The sequence below is a fragment of the Sus scrofa genome, chromosome 9 (genome assembly GCF_000003025.6).
Source record: "Sus scrofa isolate TJ Tabasco breed Duroc chromosome 9, Sscrofa11.1, whole genome shotgun sequence".
NCBI classification, from domain to species: domain Eukaryota; kingdom Metazoa; phylum Chordata; class Mammalia; order Artiodactyla; family Suidae; genus Sus; species Sus scrofa.
The window spans coordinates 86118511-86135847 of record NC_010451.4 but is presented as its reverse complement, the minus strand read 5'-3'; the positions used below and the strand labels follow the sequence as shown (position 1 = coordinate 86135847).

Below are 17337 nucleotides of genomic sequence, written 5' to 3'. Positions count from 1 at the left end.
ACGAATATAGAGACAGGAAATCTTAAACCAGCCAACATGCAGATGACCCTAATTCACACCATTTAAAAAGCTAATTTATCTTCTAAATCCTGCTTGTATCCAGAATCCATTAAAGCTTAAAATGAGTTTGACCTTATTTCTGTTTTAAGAAAATTAGGAATGAAAAGTGATATCCCATTGAGTGGAAGGAGACAAAAACTTTGAAGCATTCAGAATAAAAGGCAACCTGAAAAAGAAATAACACAAATTCCACTGAGCGCATGAACAGAAAGGAGATGAGTTAATGAGACAGTCTGTCTAGTTGCAAAGAAGCAAAGAAAAGGTAGAGAAGTAGGCTGTCTGCATACTCAAAATTTGACCTTTGTATGATCAGATATTTTGCTGAACCATTAACGGGGAAAGCCAGAAGTTTGCCTGTTATGACGTTACTCTGAGTCAAAACGTAGATGGGTAACACCAAAGGTGAAGAAAAAGCTGGTAAGTCGCATGCATAAGCATTCAAAGTTTTCTGATAGACAAATCCTCTGTGTTGATTTATAAAGGTTATCTGATAAAAATAAACTCAACATATCAGGAGAGTTTTTCTTTCAATTGCAAAAAAAGAAAAGTTAGTCATGTCTGTAGTTAAGTTGAGGACTTAGAAGCCAGCACTTCATATTTCCGTTAAATGGTTTAATGCTACCACCTCTGGGACAAGAAAGGACTCTCCAGGGTGAGGCTTTCTCCCCAGGCACCTGGGATGGACCCTAGGCAAGGCCCTGTTGTTGCTCTCATTATTCTCTGTCCTAACACAAAACCCAAAGGACTCCCTTTACCAGCAGCTGTACTTCAACATTGGCTCTTGACATTTGCCTTTTCAGGAGCAAATCAGGACAGACCTGAGACGCCAGAAGCTTCCCTGGGGCTTTCCCAGGACAGTGAGGCTCTTCCATGCCTGACAGGTCACAGAGGCTACTTGGGAGGAACCCGAGGACAAGGCCCCCTCCTCGCCCCCCGCCCCAGAGGGCCTTGCCACAAAAGCACCACTTCTGATTTATTCATTCCTCACACTGGCCTCCACATGCCAGCTGCAACAGTCAGTTTTCTTCCTTTCGATGGTATTTCTGGATTGCTGACCAAGCATAACTCATGTTGTAGTCACAACACAACTTGATTTGGGGGGCTTCTCTCACTCTAAAGTGTACTTAGTGGAAAGAACCCTTTCCTGTTCCTGGAAAAATAGAAGGATAAAAGACTGGTCTGCTCAGTCTTAGGTCATACGCAGTTCTGTGTACATTGGAAGTTGCCAACAGACTATTAAAATTAAAACTTCCAGCCCCAAATATTAATATTAATGTTCATTAATATTAATACATGATATTAATAAATGATTAAACATCAACACCTTCTCCCTTCCCCTCGCTTAAGCTAGCTTCAGACAAAGCCTATGATGGGGAGGAAAAAAACACAGTTGGAGCCTCTCTTTCTCCCATATCCTCATTTCTTCCTCCTTTCTCCTTCCCTATTTCCTAGTTTGTTTCATCTTCCTTCTGAGAGGGGGAAAGCATGGGGGAGTGAGGAAGGATGGGGGCAAGATGAGAAAGAGGGAAGGATAGAAAACGGCTGGGGAAGGAGTTCCCATTGTGACTAGGTGGGTTAAGGACCCAGCATTTTCTCTGTGAGGGTGCACATTCGATCTCTGACCTGGCTCAGTGGGCTAAGGATCTGGGGTTGCTGTGGCTGTGGTGTAGGTCACAACTGCAGCTCTGATTAGACCCCTGACCCAGGAACTTCCATATGCTGTAGCTACAGCCATAAAAAGCAGAAAAAAGAAAATGACTAGGAAATATTTCACATGAACTGGCGCTGTTTTAAGCTGGCTTCCACACTCTGGCCCTAGCAGAAAATTAAGACTAACTCTCTTGCAGCAACACAGTGGTAGGAGCTTTCGGAGGGGCTCCTCACTGGGGACTTCTTTCCTACAAGTTCCCCTGACTATGCAGATATTTCTACATGCTGTGTGGTTACTTTGCAAACTCCTTCCTCAGCCCTTTTAGTGCTGGGTTTTTCTCCCAGAAACGTGCTGTTCCCCTCCAGGCAGCTCTCTTTGGACACAAAATGTCCCTGTCAGTAGAGCCCACACCTAGACCACAGGAAACAACAATGCATCCCTTGTCCTTCCAGCAAACTTTGGAGTGAGGCTCTCAGCACACAAAGCAGAAGCTTCATCGACAGCAAAGATAGCCCATCCAAATACTTTATATTCATGGAGATACTAGGGCTCCAAAATCACAGAGCCAGTTCTGACCTATTCTGAACCCATGGTCTATGAATACATCACCCATTTTAACACTTTGTGATAATGCTTTGAAAAATGTTTTAACCAGTTCTACAATTCTTCATAGTAAAGAGTCATGGCTTCTAAGAGTCTGCTGAAGTAACACAGTGAACCATTCTGACTTGCAGATTCAATTTTTACTTACTTCATGACACAAGCTGGCATCACCAGAGCAGTAAAGGAAATATCTTAATTTCAGCTCAAATAATAGTATTCATGAAAGTTAGTATAGTTTAAACCCTGCTCTACCTTACAGTACCTTTCACAAGACACCTTTCCTAATAATTTAGACCCTAAATAATCAGAATCTTAAAATAGAGACTCTGAAAGTTATTTTACCTCAGGAGTATTTTCTGGTGATTATGGAACCCTTGATATGTTAATGCAAATAGCAAAAGCCAATGAACACCTGTTAGCTGAGTGGATCTAGGTACCCCAGCTTTCTTGATGATAGAGACCTTACTCAGAGCTAGAGGGCTTTTCCCCAACATCAACAGAGCCTGCAATTGTGGAGCAATATGTTCACAGGGATGGGGTGGAGAAGTAGTGGCTCTCATGCAGTATATTTACCATTGCTAATCTAGGAGCAGAGTACTGAGTTAACCATATGCAATAGAAGGAGCCTCTGTTGTCTGAAAGAAATGTTCAGAGAGAAAATAGAAGGGGAAAAGGAACAAAGACTAGGTTTGGGGGTTTTACCAGTTTAGCAATAAATCTCAGTTTTCCACAATCTCCCATCTGTAAACTCAAAATGAACTTGGAGAACTCTATCAAGAGGTAAATGGAATATTCAATACAATTCCGTCAAGATATTAAGGGCATTTTTCACAGAACTAAAACAAATCATTTTAATATTTGTATGGAAACCCAAAAGACCCTGAATAGCCAAAACAATCTTTAGAAGAACAGAGCTGGAAGAATCATGGTTCCTGACTTTAGACTATACTACAAAGCTATAGTCATTGAAACAATATGATACTGGCACAAAAAAATAACACACATAGCTCAATGGAAATGAATAGAGAGTCCAGAAATAAACCCTCCCACATAGGGTCAATTAATTTGTGACAAAGGACGCAAGAATATAAGATGGAGAAAAGACAGTCCTTTTAAAAAGTGGTACTGGGAAAACTGGACAGCTCTATACATACAAGAATGAAATTAGGACATTCTCTAAGACTATATACAAATATAAACTCAAAGTGATTAAAGACCTAAATTTGAGACTGGATACTATAAAACTCCTAGAAGAAAACACAGACAGAAAATTATGATTAAATCATAGCAATATTTCTTGGATATGTCCCCTATATCAAAGGAAATAAAGGGGGAAAATAAGCAAATGGGGCCTAATTAAACTTTTAAAAAAGGGGGCATACTTCACTTCATGGCTTAGCAGTTAACAAATCCAACTAGGATCTTAAGGATGCAAGTTCAATCCCTGGCCTTGCTCAGTGGGTTAAGGATCTGGCATTGCCATGAGCTGTGGTATAGGTTGTAGATGCAGCCTGGATCCTGAGTTGCTGTGGCTGTGGTGTAGGCTGGCAGCTGTAGCTTCAATTAGACCCCTAGCCTAGAAATTTCCATATGCCATTGGTACAGCCCTACAAAGACAAAGAAGAAAGAAAGAAAGAAAGAAAGAAAGAAAGAAAGAAAGAAAGAAAGAAAGAAAAGAAAAGAAAGAAAACTAGTAATGAAACAAAAAGCCTATTTAGTGAGAGAAAATATTTGCACATGATATATATGACCCATAAGTGATTAATATCCAAAATATGTATACATAGCTCATACAACTCAACATCAAAAATGCAAACATCCAGATTAAAAAGAATAGGCACAGGGAGTTCTCACCATGGCTCAGTGGGTTAAAAACCCAATATAGTGTCCATGAGTATGCAGCTGAATCCCTGGCCTCTTATGTCCAAGATTTACTGCTAAAGAAGCCAACAAGCCAAAAATACCAAATGGCATGGAGCAAAAAGAATCCCAACAAAAGCCAGCTCACCCTAGCCAAAAACAAGAAAGGGGAAAACTGGTTATAAAGAAAACATTTAGACAATATCGACTTTACTCCACAGAAAAACAAACAAAAACAATTCTACTCCTACTAGCAGAAGTTGAGTGAAGAATTTAGACCATATCAGATTGGAAAAAAGGTACTCCACCTCATTGTTAGAGTGATGTCAGAGAAAGCCAAGAAGGCATCTGGATTTTGAAGTGAATAAGGCCCAATCCTGCAGTGAGAGGATATCATAAAGAAATTGTTTACCTCCACACCCACCTAAAACAAACTCGTCCCATTCCCTACTAGATTAGTGTCAGAGGCCCAGAGTTATGACATTCACCATCACCCAGGGGTAATGAGACCATCTCCCTGGTGCATAAGTGGAAACCACATGGGCAGAAGAAACAAAGCCCTCCTACTCTTCCAAGGAAGAATAGTATTAGTGAAGGTATAGCAGGGAGCTGGTATGCCTAACTCAGTTGTCAACTGGGGCCAATTGGGGAAACTGGACTTCCATCTTTCCCTAGAAATAAGGGACATTATTCTGTAATTCCTGGCTCTATCAAAGTGGAGTCAGAGGACAACAGCTAAAACAGAACATTTAAAAAATAAAATAAAATTCTCATACAATACCAAACATGTCCAAGTTTCAATGAATAATCACACACCAAGAAACCAGAAAATATCAACCTAAATGAAAACAAAAAATCTAAGGATGCCAACACTGAGAAGACAGAGAGCTTAGAGCTATCTGACAAGGATTTTGAAGCATTAAAAATTATTTGATGTGCAATACCAAATATGAGAAAACAAGTGGAAAAAGTAGAAATCCATACCAAAGAAAGTCTCAGTAGATAAATAGAATGTAGAGAAAACCAAACAAAATGCTAGAGTTGAAAACTGCAATAGCTTGAATAAGAACTAATTGGACATATTCAAGAGCAAAATGGAGGGAACGGAGGAATAAGCCTGTGAGCCTGTTGATAGAATAAAAGTAACTACCTAATCTGACATGCCAAGAGAATATGAACTATAAAAATAAAATAAATAGAGCTTCAGAGATCCTTGAGATCATATAAAAGATCTAATATCCATGTCATTGGAGTCCTGGCAAAAGAGAAAAAGGGTGGGGCTGAAAAGTTTTTAAAGAAATAATGCTGCAAAGCAATCCTGAGAAACAAAAACCAAGCAGGAGGCATCACTCTCCCAGACTTCAAGAAATACTACAAAGCCACAGTCATCAAAACAGAGTGGTACTGGTATCAAAACAGACAGACAGACCAATGGAATAGAATAGAGAATCCAGAAATAAACCCTGACACCTATGGTCAATTAATCTTTGACAAGGGAGGCAAGAACATAAAATGGGAAAAAGAAAGTCTATTCAGCAAGCATTGCTGGGAAACCTGGACAGCTGCATGCAAAGCAATGAAACTAGAACACACCCTCACACCATGCACAAAAATAAACTCCAAATGGCTGAAAGACTTAAATATATGACAGGACACCATCAAACTCCTAGAAGAAAACATAGGCAAAACACTCTCTGACACCAACATCATGAATATTTTCTCAGGTCAGTCTCCCAAAGCAATAGAAATTAGAGCAAAAATAAACCCATGGGACCTCATCAAACTGAAAAGCTTTTGCACAGCAAAGGAAACCCAAAAGAAAACAAAAAGACAACTTACAGAATGGGAGAAAACAGTTTCAAATGATGCAACTGACAAGGGCTTAATCTCTAGAATATATAAACAACTTATACAACCCAACAGCAAAAAAACCAATCAATCAATGGAAAAATGGGCAAAAGACCTGAATAGACATTTCTCCACAGAAGATATACAGATGGCCAACAAACACATGAAAAAATGCTCAACATCGCTGATTATAAGAGAAATGCAAATCAAAACTACCATGAGATATCACCTCACACCAGTCAGAATGGTCATCATTAATAAATCCACAAATAACAAGTGCTGGAGGGGCTGTGGAGAAAAGGGAACCCTCCTGCACTGCTGGTGGGAATGTAAACTGGTACAGTCACTATGGAGAACAGTTTGGAGATACCTTAGAAATCTATACATAGAACTTCCATATGACCCCGCAATCCCACTCTTGGGCATCTATCCGGACAAAACTCTACTGAAAAGAGACACGTGCACCCGCATGTTCATTGCAGCACTATTCACAATAGCCAGGACATGGAAACAATCCAAATGTCCATCAACAGATGATTGGATTCGGAAGAGGTGGTATATATACACAATGGAATACTACTCAGCCATAAAAAAGAATGACATAATGCCATTTGCAGCAACATGGATGGAACTAGAGAATCTCATCCTGAGTGAAATGAGCCAGAAAGACAAAGACAAATACCATATGATATCACTTATAACTGGAATCTAATATCCAGCACAAATGAACATCTCCTCAGAAAAGAAAATCATGGACTTGGAGAGGAGACTTGTGGCTGCCTGATGGGAGGGGGAGGGAGTGGGAGGGATTGGGAGCTTGGGGTTATCAGACACAACTTAGAATAGATTTACAAGGAGATCCTGCTGAATAGCATTGAGAACTTTGTCTAGATACTCATGTTGCAACAGAAGAAAGGGTGGGGGGAAAAATGTAATTGTAATGTATACATGTAAGAAAAAAAAAGAAATAATGGCTGAAAAATTTCCAAAACAAGTAAAAATCATAAACCTAAAAATTCAATGTTTTGAGTGAACAACTAACAGAAGAGACCAAGAAAAATTCACCCTAATACATATAGTAAAAGCTCTAAAACTTAAATACGAAGAAAAAAAAAATCTTGAAAGAAGGAGAAATTACACATTAACTAAAGGTGAAAAATACAATTGAGATGACAACAGATTTATCATCAGAAACCATGGAAGTCAGAAGGACATGGACATTTTCAAGAGTAAAAGAAAAAGAAAATTATTAGTCCAAAATCCTATACCTAGTGATATAACCTTTCACAATTAAGGAGAAATCAAAATATTCTCAGATAAGTGTAAATTAAGAGAATTTGTTGCCAGTATATTTACCTTAAAAGAATGACTAAAGGAAGTTCTTCATACAAAATTGAAATGATAACAGAAGGAATACCAACTAGAACATCAGGAAGGAAGAAAAAATAACAGAAAGAGTAAGAATATGTGTAAATACAATAGACTTGCCCTATATTGTGGAGTTTTCTAAATTATATTTGAAGGTTAAAACAAATATTACAATACTCTGAAGTAATTTTCAATTTATATAGAGGAAGTATTTATGATAATTATAAATAGGAGAGAATAAAGGACTATAAAAGGAAATTAGTGATTGTCATGGGGTATGGATATAGATGAGAAGAGGACAGGTTGTGACTACAATGGGAGATTTTTGTCTTTTTAGGGTTGCACCCATGGCATATGAAGCTTCCCAGGCTAGGGGTTGAATCGGAGCTGTAGCTGCCAGCCTACGCCACAGCCACAGCAACACAGGATCTGAGCCGAGTCTGTAACCTCACAGCAAGCCAGATCCTTTACCCACTGAGCAAGGCCAGATATCAAACCTGCGTCCTCATGGATATTAGTTGGGTTCGTAACCAATGAGCCACAATGGGAACTCCATATTTCTGTATCTTGATTGCAGTAATTGTGACACATATTTACACACATGAAAAAAATTACACAGTACTACACTGCACACTTTATAAACAATGTCAATTTTGTAGAATTTACACCATACGATATAGTTAAGAAGGTATAACCAATATCAGAAGTTGGATGAAGGCTACACAGAACCTCTCTGTACCATTTCGCAATTTCATATAAGTGTACAGTTAATTCAAAATAAAACTTTTAAAACATTTTTCAAACTCTTCACTAAAAAAATTCCAGATACAGATGGCTTTATGGTGAGTTCTAATAAATGTATAAAACAAAAAAATTTCAACACTCATTCATTATTTTTAAAAAATTCTCAGAAAACTAGTACTAAAAGAGTTATTTCTCAATCTGATGAAAAGGCACCTATAAAAATTTATGGCTAACATCATTTTAATTATGAAAGATTATATGCCTTATCTTAAGGTAAAGAACAAGTTAAACAGCTCTGCTTTCACTACAACTCTACAAAATTGTTTTGAAGATACAATAGGAAGAAAAGAAACATCAAATTACAAATAAATAAAACTATATTTATCCATAGAATCATAAATACATACATGGAAAATGGTGAACTATCTACAAAAAAGCCAGTAAAATTTATAAGTGAATTTAGCAAGGTCACAAGGGTATAAGGACAATGTCCAAAATCAAATTGTATTTCTTTTTTTTCTTTTTTTTGCTTTTTAGGGCTGCACTCAAGGCACATGGAGGTTCCCAGGCTAGCGGTCTAATCTGAGCTGCAGCTGCCAGCCTACACCAGTCACAGCAACACCAGATCTCAGCCGTGTCTGCTACCTACACCACAGCTCACAGCAAAGCCGGGTCCTTAACCCACTGAGAGAGGTCAGGGATCAAACCTGCAACCTCATGATTCCTAGTCAGAATCGTTTTCCACTGAGCCATGATGAGAACTCCCAAATTGTATTTCTATATTCTAACAAGAAATAACTGGAAGAGGAAGGAAGACTTAAAGATATGCAGAGATATACAAAGTTTGTAGATTTTTTAAAATGCCAGTTCTTCCCAAATTAATCTGGAAAACTAATATTAAATTAATATTCAGTGCATTCTAATCAAAATTTTAAAAATACCTGTTATTTGCAAAGTTTTTCAAGAAATAAAGAAGGGGACACTTTAATTCTTTTTATGTTTTACTCCATGACAATACTAAAAAAAGACATTATAAGAAAACAAAATTACGGAGGAGTTCCCGTTGTGGCGCAGTGGTTAACGAATCCGACTAGGAACCATGAGGTTGCGGGTTCGGTCCCTGCCCTTGCTCAGTGGGTTAACGATCCGGCGTTGCCGTGAGCTGTGGTGTAGGTTGCAGATGCGGCTCGGATCCAGTGTTGCTGTGGCTCTGGCGTAGGCTGGTGGCTACAGCTCCGATTGGACCCCTAGCCTGGGAACTTCCATATGCCGCGAGAGCGGCCCAAGAAAATGGCAAAAAGACAAAAAAAAAAAAAAAAAAGAAAAAAGAAAACAAAATTACTAACCAATATATGCTGTAAATATCGATGCAAAAATTCTTTAAAATATATTAACAAATTGAATCCAACAATATATAAAAACAATAATGTTTCATGACCAAGCGGAACTCATACTAGGAATGTAAGGTTAGCTTAGCATCTGAAATTCAGTCAATGTCATTTATTATATTAACAGAAGAAAAAAAACATATATGGTCATCTCAATAGATGCAGAAAAAGGTGTTTGATAACGGCTCTCGAATAACCAAAACAACTTTGAATAGAAATAAGACTTACACAGCCTGATTTCAAGACTTACCATACAGCCATTATAACCGAGAGTATTACACAGGTATAAAGATAAATATGTAGACTAGTGGAGCAGAACAGAGAGTCCTTAGACAGACCCACATCTATATGTTCAATTAATCTATTACAAATGTGCCAAAGTAATTCTAAGGAGAAAGACCAGTCATTTCAACAAAAGGTGATGGAACAACTAAATAGTCATACGTAAAAAGAACAGAAACATCAACCCTTTCCTTATAACAACCCAAAAAATTATTTCAAGATGGATTATAGGGAGTTCCCATCATGGCTCAGCTGAAATGAATCTGACTAGTATCTATGAAGATGCAGGTTCGATCCCTGGCCTCGCTCATTGAGTTAAGGATCCAGTGTTGCTGTGAGCTGTGGTGTAGGTCACAGACGTGGCTGGAATCTAGAGTTGCTGTGGCTAGGCAGTTACAGCTCCAATTCAACCCCTAGCCTGGGAACTTCCATATACCACAGGTGTGCCCCTAAAAAAAATGGATGATAGACCTAAACATAAAAGCTAAAACTATATAATTTCTAGAACTAATATAGAAAAAATTACAATAATTTCACTATAAGAATAATTTGTATAATTTCCCAAGCAAAAATTGGCAGCAGGGACCATTATCAAGAGAGAAACAAGACTGAACTTTGATACTAAGTATTTGAAGTCTAAGCTAGAGCTCTTATGGGCCCTTGATAAGCCCAGATATATACACACAAGGCTGATATTCAGTAAGTACTGATACAGCCATTTCCGCTGTTAAATTGCAGAAATACTTCTTCCCTGAGCCGATAAATAGATGCTGTCGTCATTGCTCAAGTCTCCTCCCACACACATATGAAGCACATTTGTTTTCCCCTTAAACACCTAGCCAGTACTAGCGTTCATTTCATCTGTCAGTACCTATGGTGTATCAATTGTTAAAACTCCCTGGGGTCAGTGTGTGCCAATTCACACATATAGGCAAATACTGCTGGGAGGATGGACTTTTCAGTTCACCCTGTGGCCTAGTAATAAAAGGAAACAAGAGATGTGTGCCATTCTCTCCTATTGTTTGTAGATATTTTGCTCAGATAAACAAATGTAGGCATACCTGGTAACCATACACTTAACACACAGATGCTACTAACAGGGAAGAAACAAAAATGACAACTTCCTTCCAAGTATGAAATAAACGTTTAATTTAAAGCTCATTGAATCATTTGGTGCTTCACATTTTTATGAGGCAAAGGGACTTTTGCAACACCTGGTTTAAGTTCTCTAAAAATATTTAAAGTTGAAGCTTTCACCTCATTAGAAGACTTAAACTGTCAGTGAACTAGTCTGAAAATCTCATTTGTAACCTATCGGGATCATTCCCCTTTAAGAATCCTCAGAGTAGCGCAGAAATTATCACAACATCGTAAATCAACTATACTTCAATAAAACTTATTTTTAAAAAATCCTTGGGGCCATCTATCAGTTTTATCATCTGTTAGAGGAAGAAAAAGGGTGATGTGCCAAGTAGTTAGTAGTTGTTTCTAATCAATGTTTAGGAAAACGGACACTGTTGCCACATATATATTAATACAAATTAAGATGTTCCTTTTTCACCATGGCAATGTGGATATGGAGGTTCTTCTCCAGATACTTTGTACAACAATTTAAATTTTTTCTTTTCCTCTCTCCAGGTTCAAGGTCCACTTCACTGCTCATTTGCTTGCTTTGTTTTTCTTTGACTGTAGTGACACCTAATGTCAGCATCAGAGAGTACCTTCCTCTCAGCCCCACAAACTTCCCAACTGACTGAGCTCTTCTGATTATAACCTCACTTTCTCTGCAGATGGAATTCACCAGAAAAATTTGTTTGGCCATGAAAAATATGACTGAAGCCGAGATAAAAGTGTTTAAAATGAAAGTAGAATTAGTACTTAAAACTACAAGAATCATACATTTTCAAAATGAGCTGTTTCTTGAAGGAAATCTCACCTTTACACAAGTATACATTTTTGGAAAATACCTAAAACACTACCATAAGTCTATCCTATTGATAGTGCTTCCTTACTGAGTTTCTGGGTTTTGTGGGCTCATATGAATAATAGTTATAATGAAAAATAAAGGAACTAATATTTATGGGAAATTAATAAAACATAATTTTTAAATATTTACTTTCTCTTCCAAAAAAAGAAAGCAACTCTCTATACCGTCTTTTTTTGTTTTGTTTTGTTTTTTTGTTTTTTTGCCATTTCTTAGGCCGCTCCCGCGGCATATGGAGGTTCCCAGGCTAGGGGTCCACTCGGAGCTGTAGCCACCGGCCCACGCCAGAGCCACATCAACGCGGGATCCGAGCCGCGTCTGCAACCTACACCACAGCTCACGGCAACGCCGGATCGTTAACCCACTGAGCAAGGGCAGGGACCGAACCCTCAACCTCATGGTTCCTAGTCAGATTCGTTAACCACTGTGCCATGATGGGAACTCCTATACTGTCTTTTTTAATTTTAATTTTTTATTATATTATAGTTGATTTACAATGTTCTGTCAATTTCAGCTGTACAGTCTCTATGCTGTCTTATTTCTAGGAACTCTAAGAAAATTCGGTCCAGAGTAGCCACATGTTTGAAAAGACACAATGCATTTTTCTGTCCCTTTTCATGTTTTCTTTGATCTAATTTTCACAGTTCTTTAAAGTGAGCATTATCATTATTTCTGTTTACATTAATAATTTGTCTAGCTACAAGTCAAGTATTTGAATTCAGACAATTAGAGGCTGGGAGCAGAGGACAAATGGCCTCATGACTACTGTTTCTTAAGTGACTCCTATAAGTAAGAAGATGTCATGATGATTGTTACAGCAATGATAAAAATGTTCGACTAAGCATTATAAAAATATGTGATTGAAATCAGTGATCCCATTGTGAAGCATATAATATTTTTTTTAATTCCCTTTCGTTGAACCCTATTCCACTGTTGGTGGGATTGTAAATTGGTACAACCACTGTGGAAAACAGTATGGAGATTCCTCAGAAAACTAAAAATAGAACTACTGTTTGATCCAGTAACCCCACTCCTGGGCATCTATCCAGAGAAAACCACGACTCACAAAGACACATGTACTCCAATGTTCACTGCAGCACTATTTACAATAGCCAAGACATGGAAACACCGTAAATGCCCATTGACAGAGGAGTGGATCCAGAGGATGTGGTACATATACACAATGGAATATTACTCAGCCATTAAAAGGAATGATATGACGGCATTTTTAGCAATATGGGTGGACCTAGAAATTATCATGCTAAGTGAAGTCAGTCAGACAATGAGACACCAACATCAAATGCTATAGCTTACATGTGGAATCTGAAAAAAGGACACAATGAACTTCTTTGAAGAGCAGAAAATGGACCTAGAAATTATCATGCTAAGTGAAGTCAGTCAGACAATGAGACACCAACATCAAATGCTATCGCTTACATGTGAGGAATCTGAAAAAAGGACACAATGAACTTCTTTGCAGAGCAGACACTGACTCACTGACTTTGAAAAATTATGGTCTCCAGAGGAGACAGTTTGTGGGGTGAGGTGATGCTCTGGGGGTGTGGGATGGAAATACTATAAAACTGGATTGTGATGATCATTGTACAACTATAAATGTAATAAGTTCATTGAGTAACAATAAAAAAAAAGATTTCCCTGTCAGCTGGCTATGTATGAGGCCCACCTCCTCCAAATATATGGCAGCACAAAGACAAGGTAATATCTCCACTAAACCAATGTCTTTCAGATAAGAGGCCTATATAAAAGAAAAATAGTAAGCAACCAACAGTATTTAGTTCAATAGTTCTGTGATGGATATAAGCAAACGTAAAATATGAAATTAAAATCCTATAGCATCTGAAACAAAACAGAGGAAAGATGAATGAGGAGCTTTAGCAGGACTGAGCATGCTAGAACATTGTTACCCATGAGGCAGGCAAAATTATCTCCCTGTACTTAGAAGAATTATAAGATGCAATTAACTTGACTTCTAGAAATAGGTCTAATGAACATTAATTTTCATTATGGATCTGTACGTACATTATTCAGCCCCTAAAAACACTAACCAAAATTGCATTTGGCTGTGTGAAGGGGAAGACCTGCCGGAAGAGCTGTAGCCTCTTTCAGGGAACATGCTTCTACTAATATCTTTTGAAGTTATACACAAAGACATATAATTTCTCTAGAAACATAATTTATTCTTTTTCTTGGTGCTTTCACATCTGCAGCTTACGAGTATAATTTAGTTTTTACAGATTAAATCATAAGCTTTGAAACTCAAATGTATCTCATTATGAACATTTTATTTGCCATCTTAAAATTCTCCATCCTCTAATCTCATGACAATAAGGCCATATCCTACACTTCCTCTAGCTCTTTAAATGGAGCCTGCTGACACACGATCATCCAAGAGTCCTGTCCCCATTTACCCCCAGATTCCCACTTACTTCGCTCCCTCCCCTGGATCTGTGATCAGTGGCTACACTTTCTTCTTCCTTTTGCTCTTCATCCATTTGCAAACTATTTTTACATTGATCTGAAGACTTGCCATGGCTGCATCCCAACTCTGCACACTCCATGTTAACTTTACTTACAATTTCCAAAATAGGCTCTCCCCAAACTGGGTCTGGGGAATCTGGATGGTAGTCTAGGTCCCTGTTCTCCCTCCATCAGAGGAAAAATGTGTTGCCTACTGGTAAGCATAGGAACATTTTAATGAATAAAAAAGAAAAGTTACCCCCACACACAGGCTGCAGGTAAGAGCCTAACTGAACTAATCCAAAAGCTACCTTTGCAATTCTGTTTAATCTTCATAGAGCCCACAGGGAATGTACCAAGGAGTAAATCACATTTATATACACACTATAAAAATGCTAAACATTTACCAAGTGTTTAGTTGTAATACCCTGAAGATTCAGAGACTTGAAATGCTTGATAGAAATAAAAGGGATATTATTTTGCATTGGGGGATATAGTCATTATTGACAGAGCAAGTATCTGTAGATTGCAGACAATGAATATGAGAAGCTTATAAAAAATTATGAATACATATATATATGTAGGTATGACTAGATCACTTTCTGTACAGTAGAAATTGACAGAACACTGTAAATCAACTATAACGGAAAAAATAAAAATCATTAAAAACTACGCTTTTAAATGTTTGGCATAAAATTGTATTGCTCAATAACAAACTCTGGAGATATCTATTCCTTTAAACAAAAGATGCTTTTTTCCCCCCAGAAATTAATAGTTTTAAAATAACTATTTGTCTCTACAGGATTTAGAAAAATAAAGGTAGATAAATATTCCCTACAGTGTATTCTTTCTCTTTCATTTACTGAATGGTTTCAAAAATCTCCTTTCATATATGGTACAATATTCAATAGCATTAAATGAAAAAGGGAGGGTCGGAAATATTGATTGAATGGCACCATTTGTTTTTAAAATAAAAAATAGGAAGTTCCTGTAGGGGCTCAGTGGAAACAAATCCGACTAGTATTCATGAGGACAAGGGTTCAATCCCTGGCCTTACCAAGTGGGTTAAGGATCTGGCATTGTGTGAGCTGTGGTGTAGGTCGCAGACATAGCTCAGATCCCACGTTGCTGTGGCTGTAGCTCCGATTCAATCCCTAGCCTGGGAACTTCCATATGCTGGAGGTGTGGCCCTAAAAGGCAAGTAAAATAAAATAAAATAAAATAAAATAAAATAAAATAAAATAAAATAAAACAAAACACAGATATATACAGAGATGATGATGATACATAGATAAATAGACAGATAATAAATGGATAGGAACATGTTGAATATAGAAAAAATGTTTCCAGACAAAAACTGAAGTTAACATTAATTATTTCCCTGAGGAAAGAGACTAATACACTGGAAGATGGAAGGAAACCTACTTTCTACTACTGACATTTTTATACAGTTTTTTTTAATATATAGTCTCAGTGAGAGACAAATTGAAACACAGATGGATGCACAAATATCTGCACACACAAAGTGAATAGGTAATCATAATCCTCAATTCAGTTTATGGTTAATATGACCTATTAATCTTATAAAAATATGAGTCACTGCCCTTGAAAGAATTAACCCCAAGTATGGACTATCTTGACTTATTAAAATTATCTTTAATTATATGAATTTGTATTCTGTTCCCAAATGGAATGAAATAGAAAAAAATATATATAATTTTGTAGCTTGGAAATTTATGTAATTACAACCAATTATAAAGAGGAACAATTTTCTTTTGCATGTTTCACTTTATATAATTTTCTGGAGAATGACTTTAAACAGAAACTCAGAGAGGAGTTCCCGTTGTGGCTCAGTGGCTAACGAATCCGACTAGCAACCATGTTGCTCAGTGGGTTAAGTATCCGGCATTGCTGTGAGCTGTGGTGTAGGTCAAAGATGTGGCTTGGATCCCGCATTGCTGTGGCTCTGGCGTAGGCTGGTGGCTACAGCTCCAATTAGACCCCTAGCCTGGGAACCTCCATATGCCACGGGAGTGGCCCAAGAAAATGGCAAAAAGACAAAAAAAAAAAAGAAGGAAAAGAAACTCAAAGAAGGTATTTGAAATAATTTTTCATTAAGATTAAAATTCATTATAAGATTAAAAATATTATCCTCCATGAAATAAATTTTCTCAAATTTAGCAGATAAGCAACTACAGGAGAATTTTCTTAATTTACAGTATCATCTACAGAAAATTATCAGTTGAAGGTGATGACAATTCCAAATATATTAACCATAAGAACAACTTTGAAGATAACTGCAGGTTAATTTTATGGAAAAAAATAAATAGAAGATCACATTAAGATCAAATAAATAAATAAAGACCAATGGTATCAGAAATATCTTCAGAAAAACACCAGCCACCTGGTATAGGAGGCAAGTTTAGCAAAGAAACTGATTAACATTAATACACACAAAGAATAATTTTTTAAAATTTGCTATGATGTGGACTTCGTATTGTGGCTCAGCAGTTAATGAATATGACTAGCACCCATGAGGATGCAGGTTCAATACCCGGCCTCACTCAGTGGGCTAAGGATCTGGCGTTGCGTGAGCTGTGGTGTAGGTCGTAGAAAAGCGCTCAGAACCTGCACTGCTGTAGCTGTGGTGTAGGCCAGCAGCTACAGCTCTGATTTGACCCCTAGCCTGGGAACCTCCATATGCCATGGGTGTGGCCCTAAAAATCAATAATAATAATTTGCTATGATGTATATGAATATATTTTGAAGATTTTTACTTTTGAGAATAATTTTAATAGAGTATTTGTAATCTATTGTGCAATAAAACCAATTCTGGTTCACAAATATGTATTTCAAAAATTATTTAAAACTATATAATTCCAATGGCTTTCAGGACCTCCTTTTACTCTCAGACTTGTCCTGGTTTAAAGGACATAGTACATGGTCACGCTAATGGGAAAGAACCAACAACACTGATCAGCTCAGATGTAATTTCACTTCCCCTTTAGTACTTCACTTTCTGTTTCTCATCCTCACCCACTATTGAAATAGATGATACGCAAGAAGTTGAG

At 37.4% G+C, this 17337-nt stretch overlaps 1 protein-coding gene across 1 annotated transcript in view; it reads left to right on the top strand.

Moving 5' to 3' along the window:
- Positions 447–17337, top strand: part of LOC102158500 (anterior gradient protein 3) — a 35432-nt gene continuing 18541 nt past the window's right edge. The window contains 1 exon segment of the mRNA XM_021063960.1: positions 447–477. Coding sequence (XP_020919619.1) covers positions 447–477 — 31 coding nt within the window.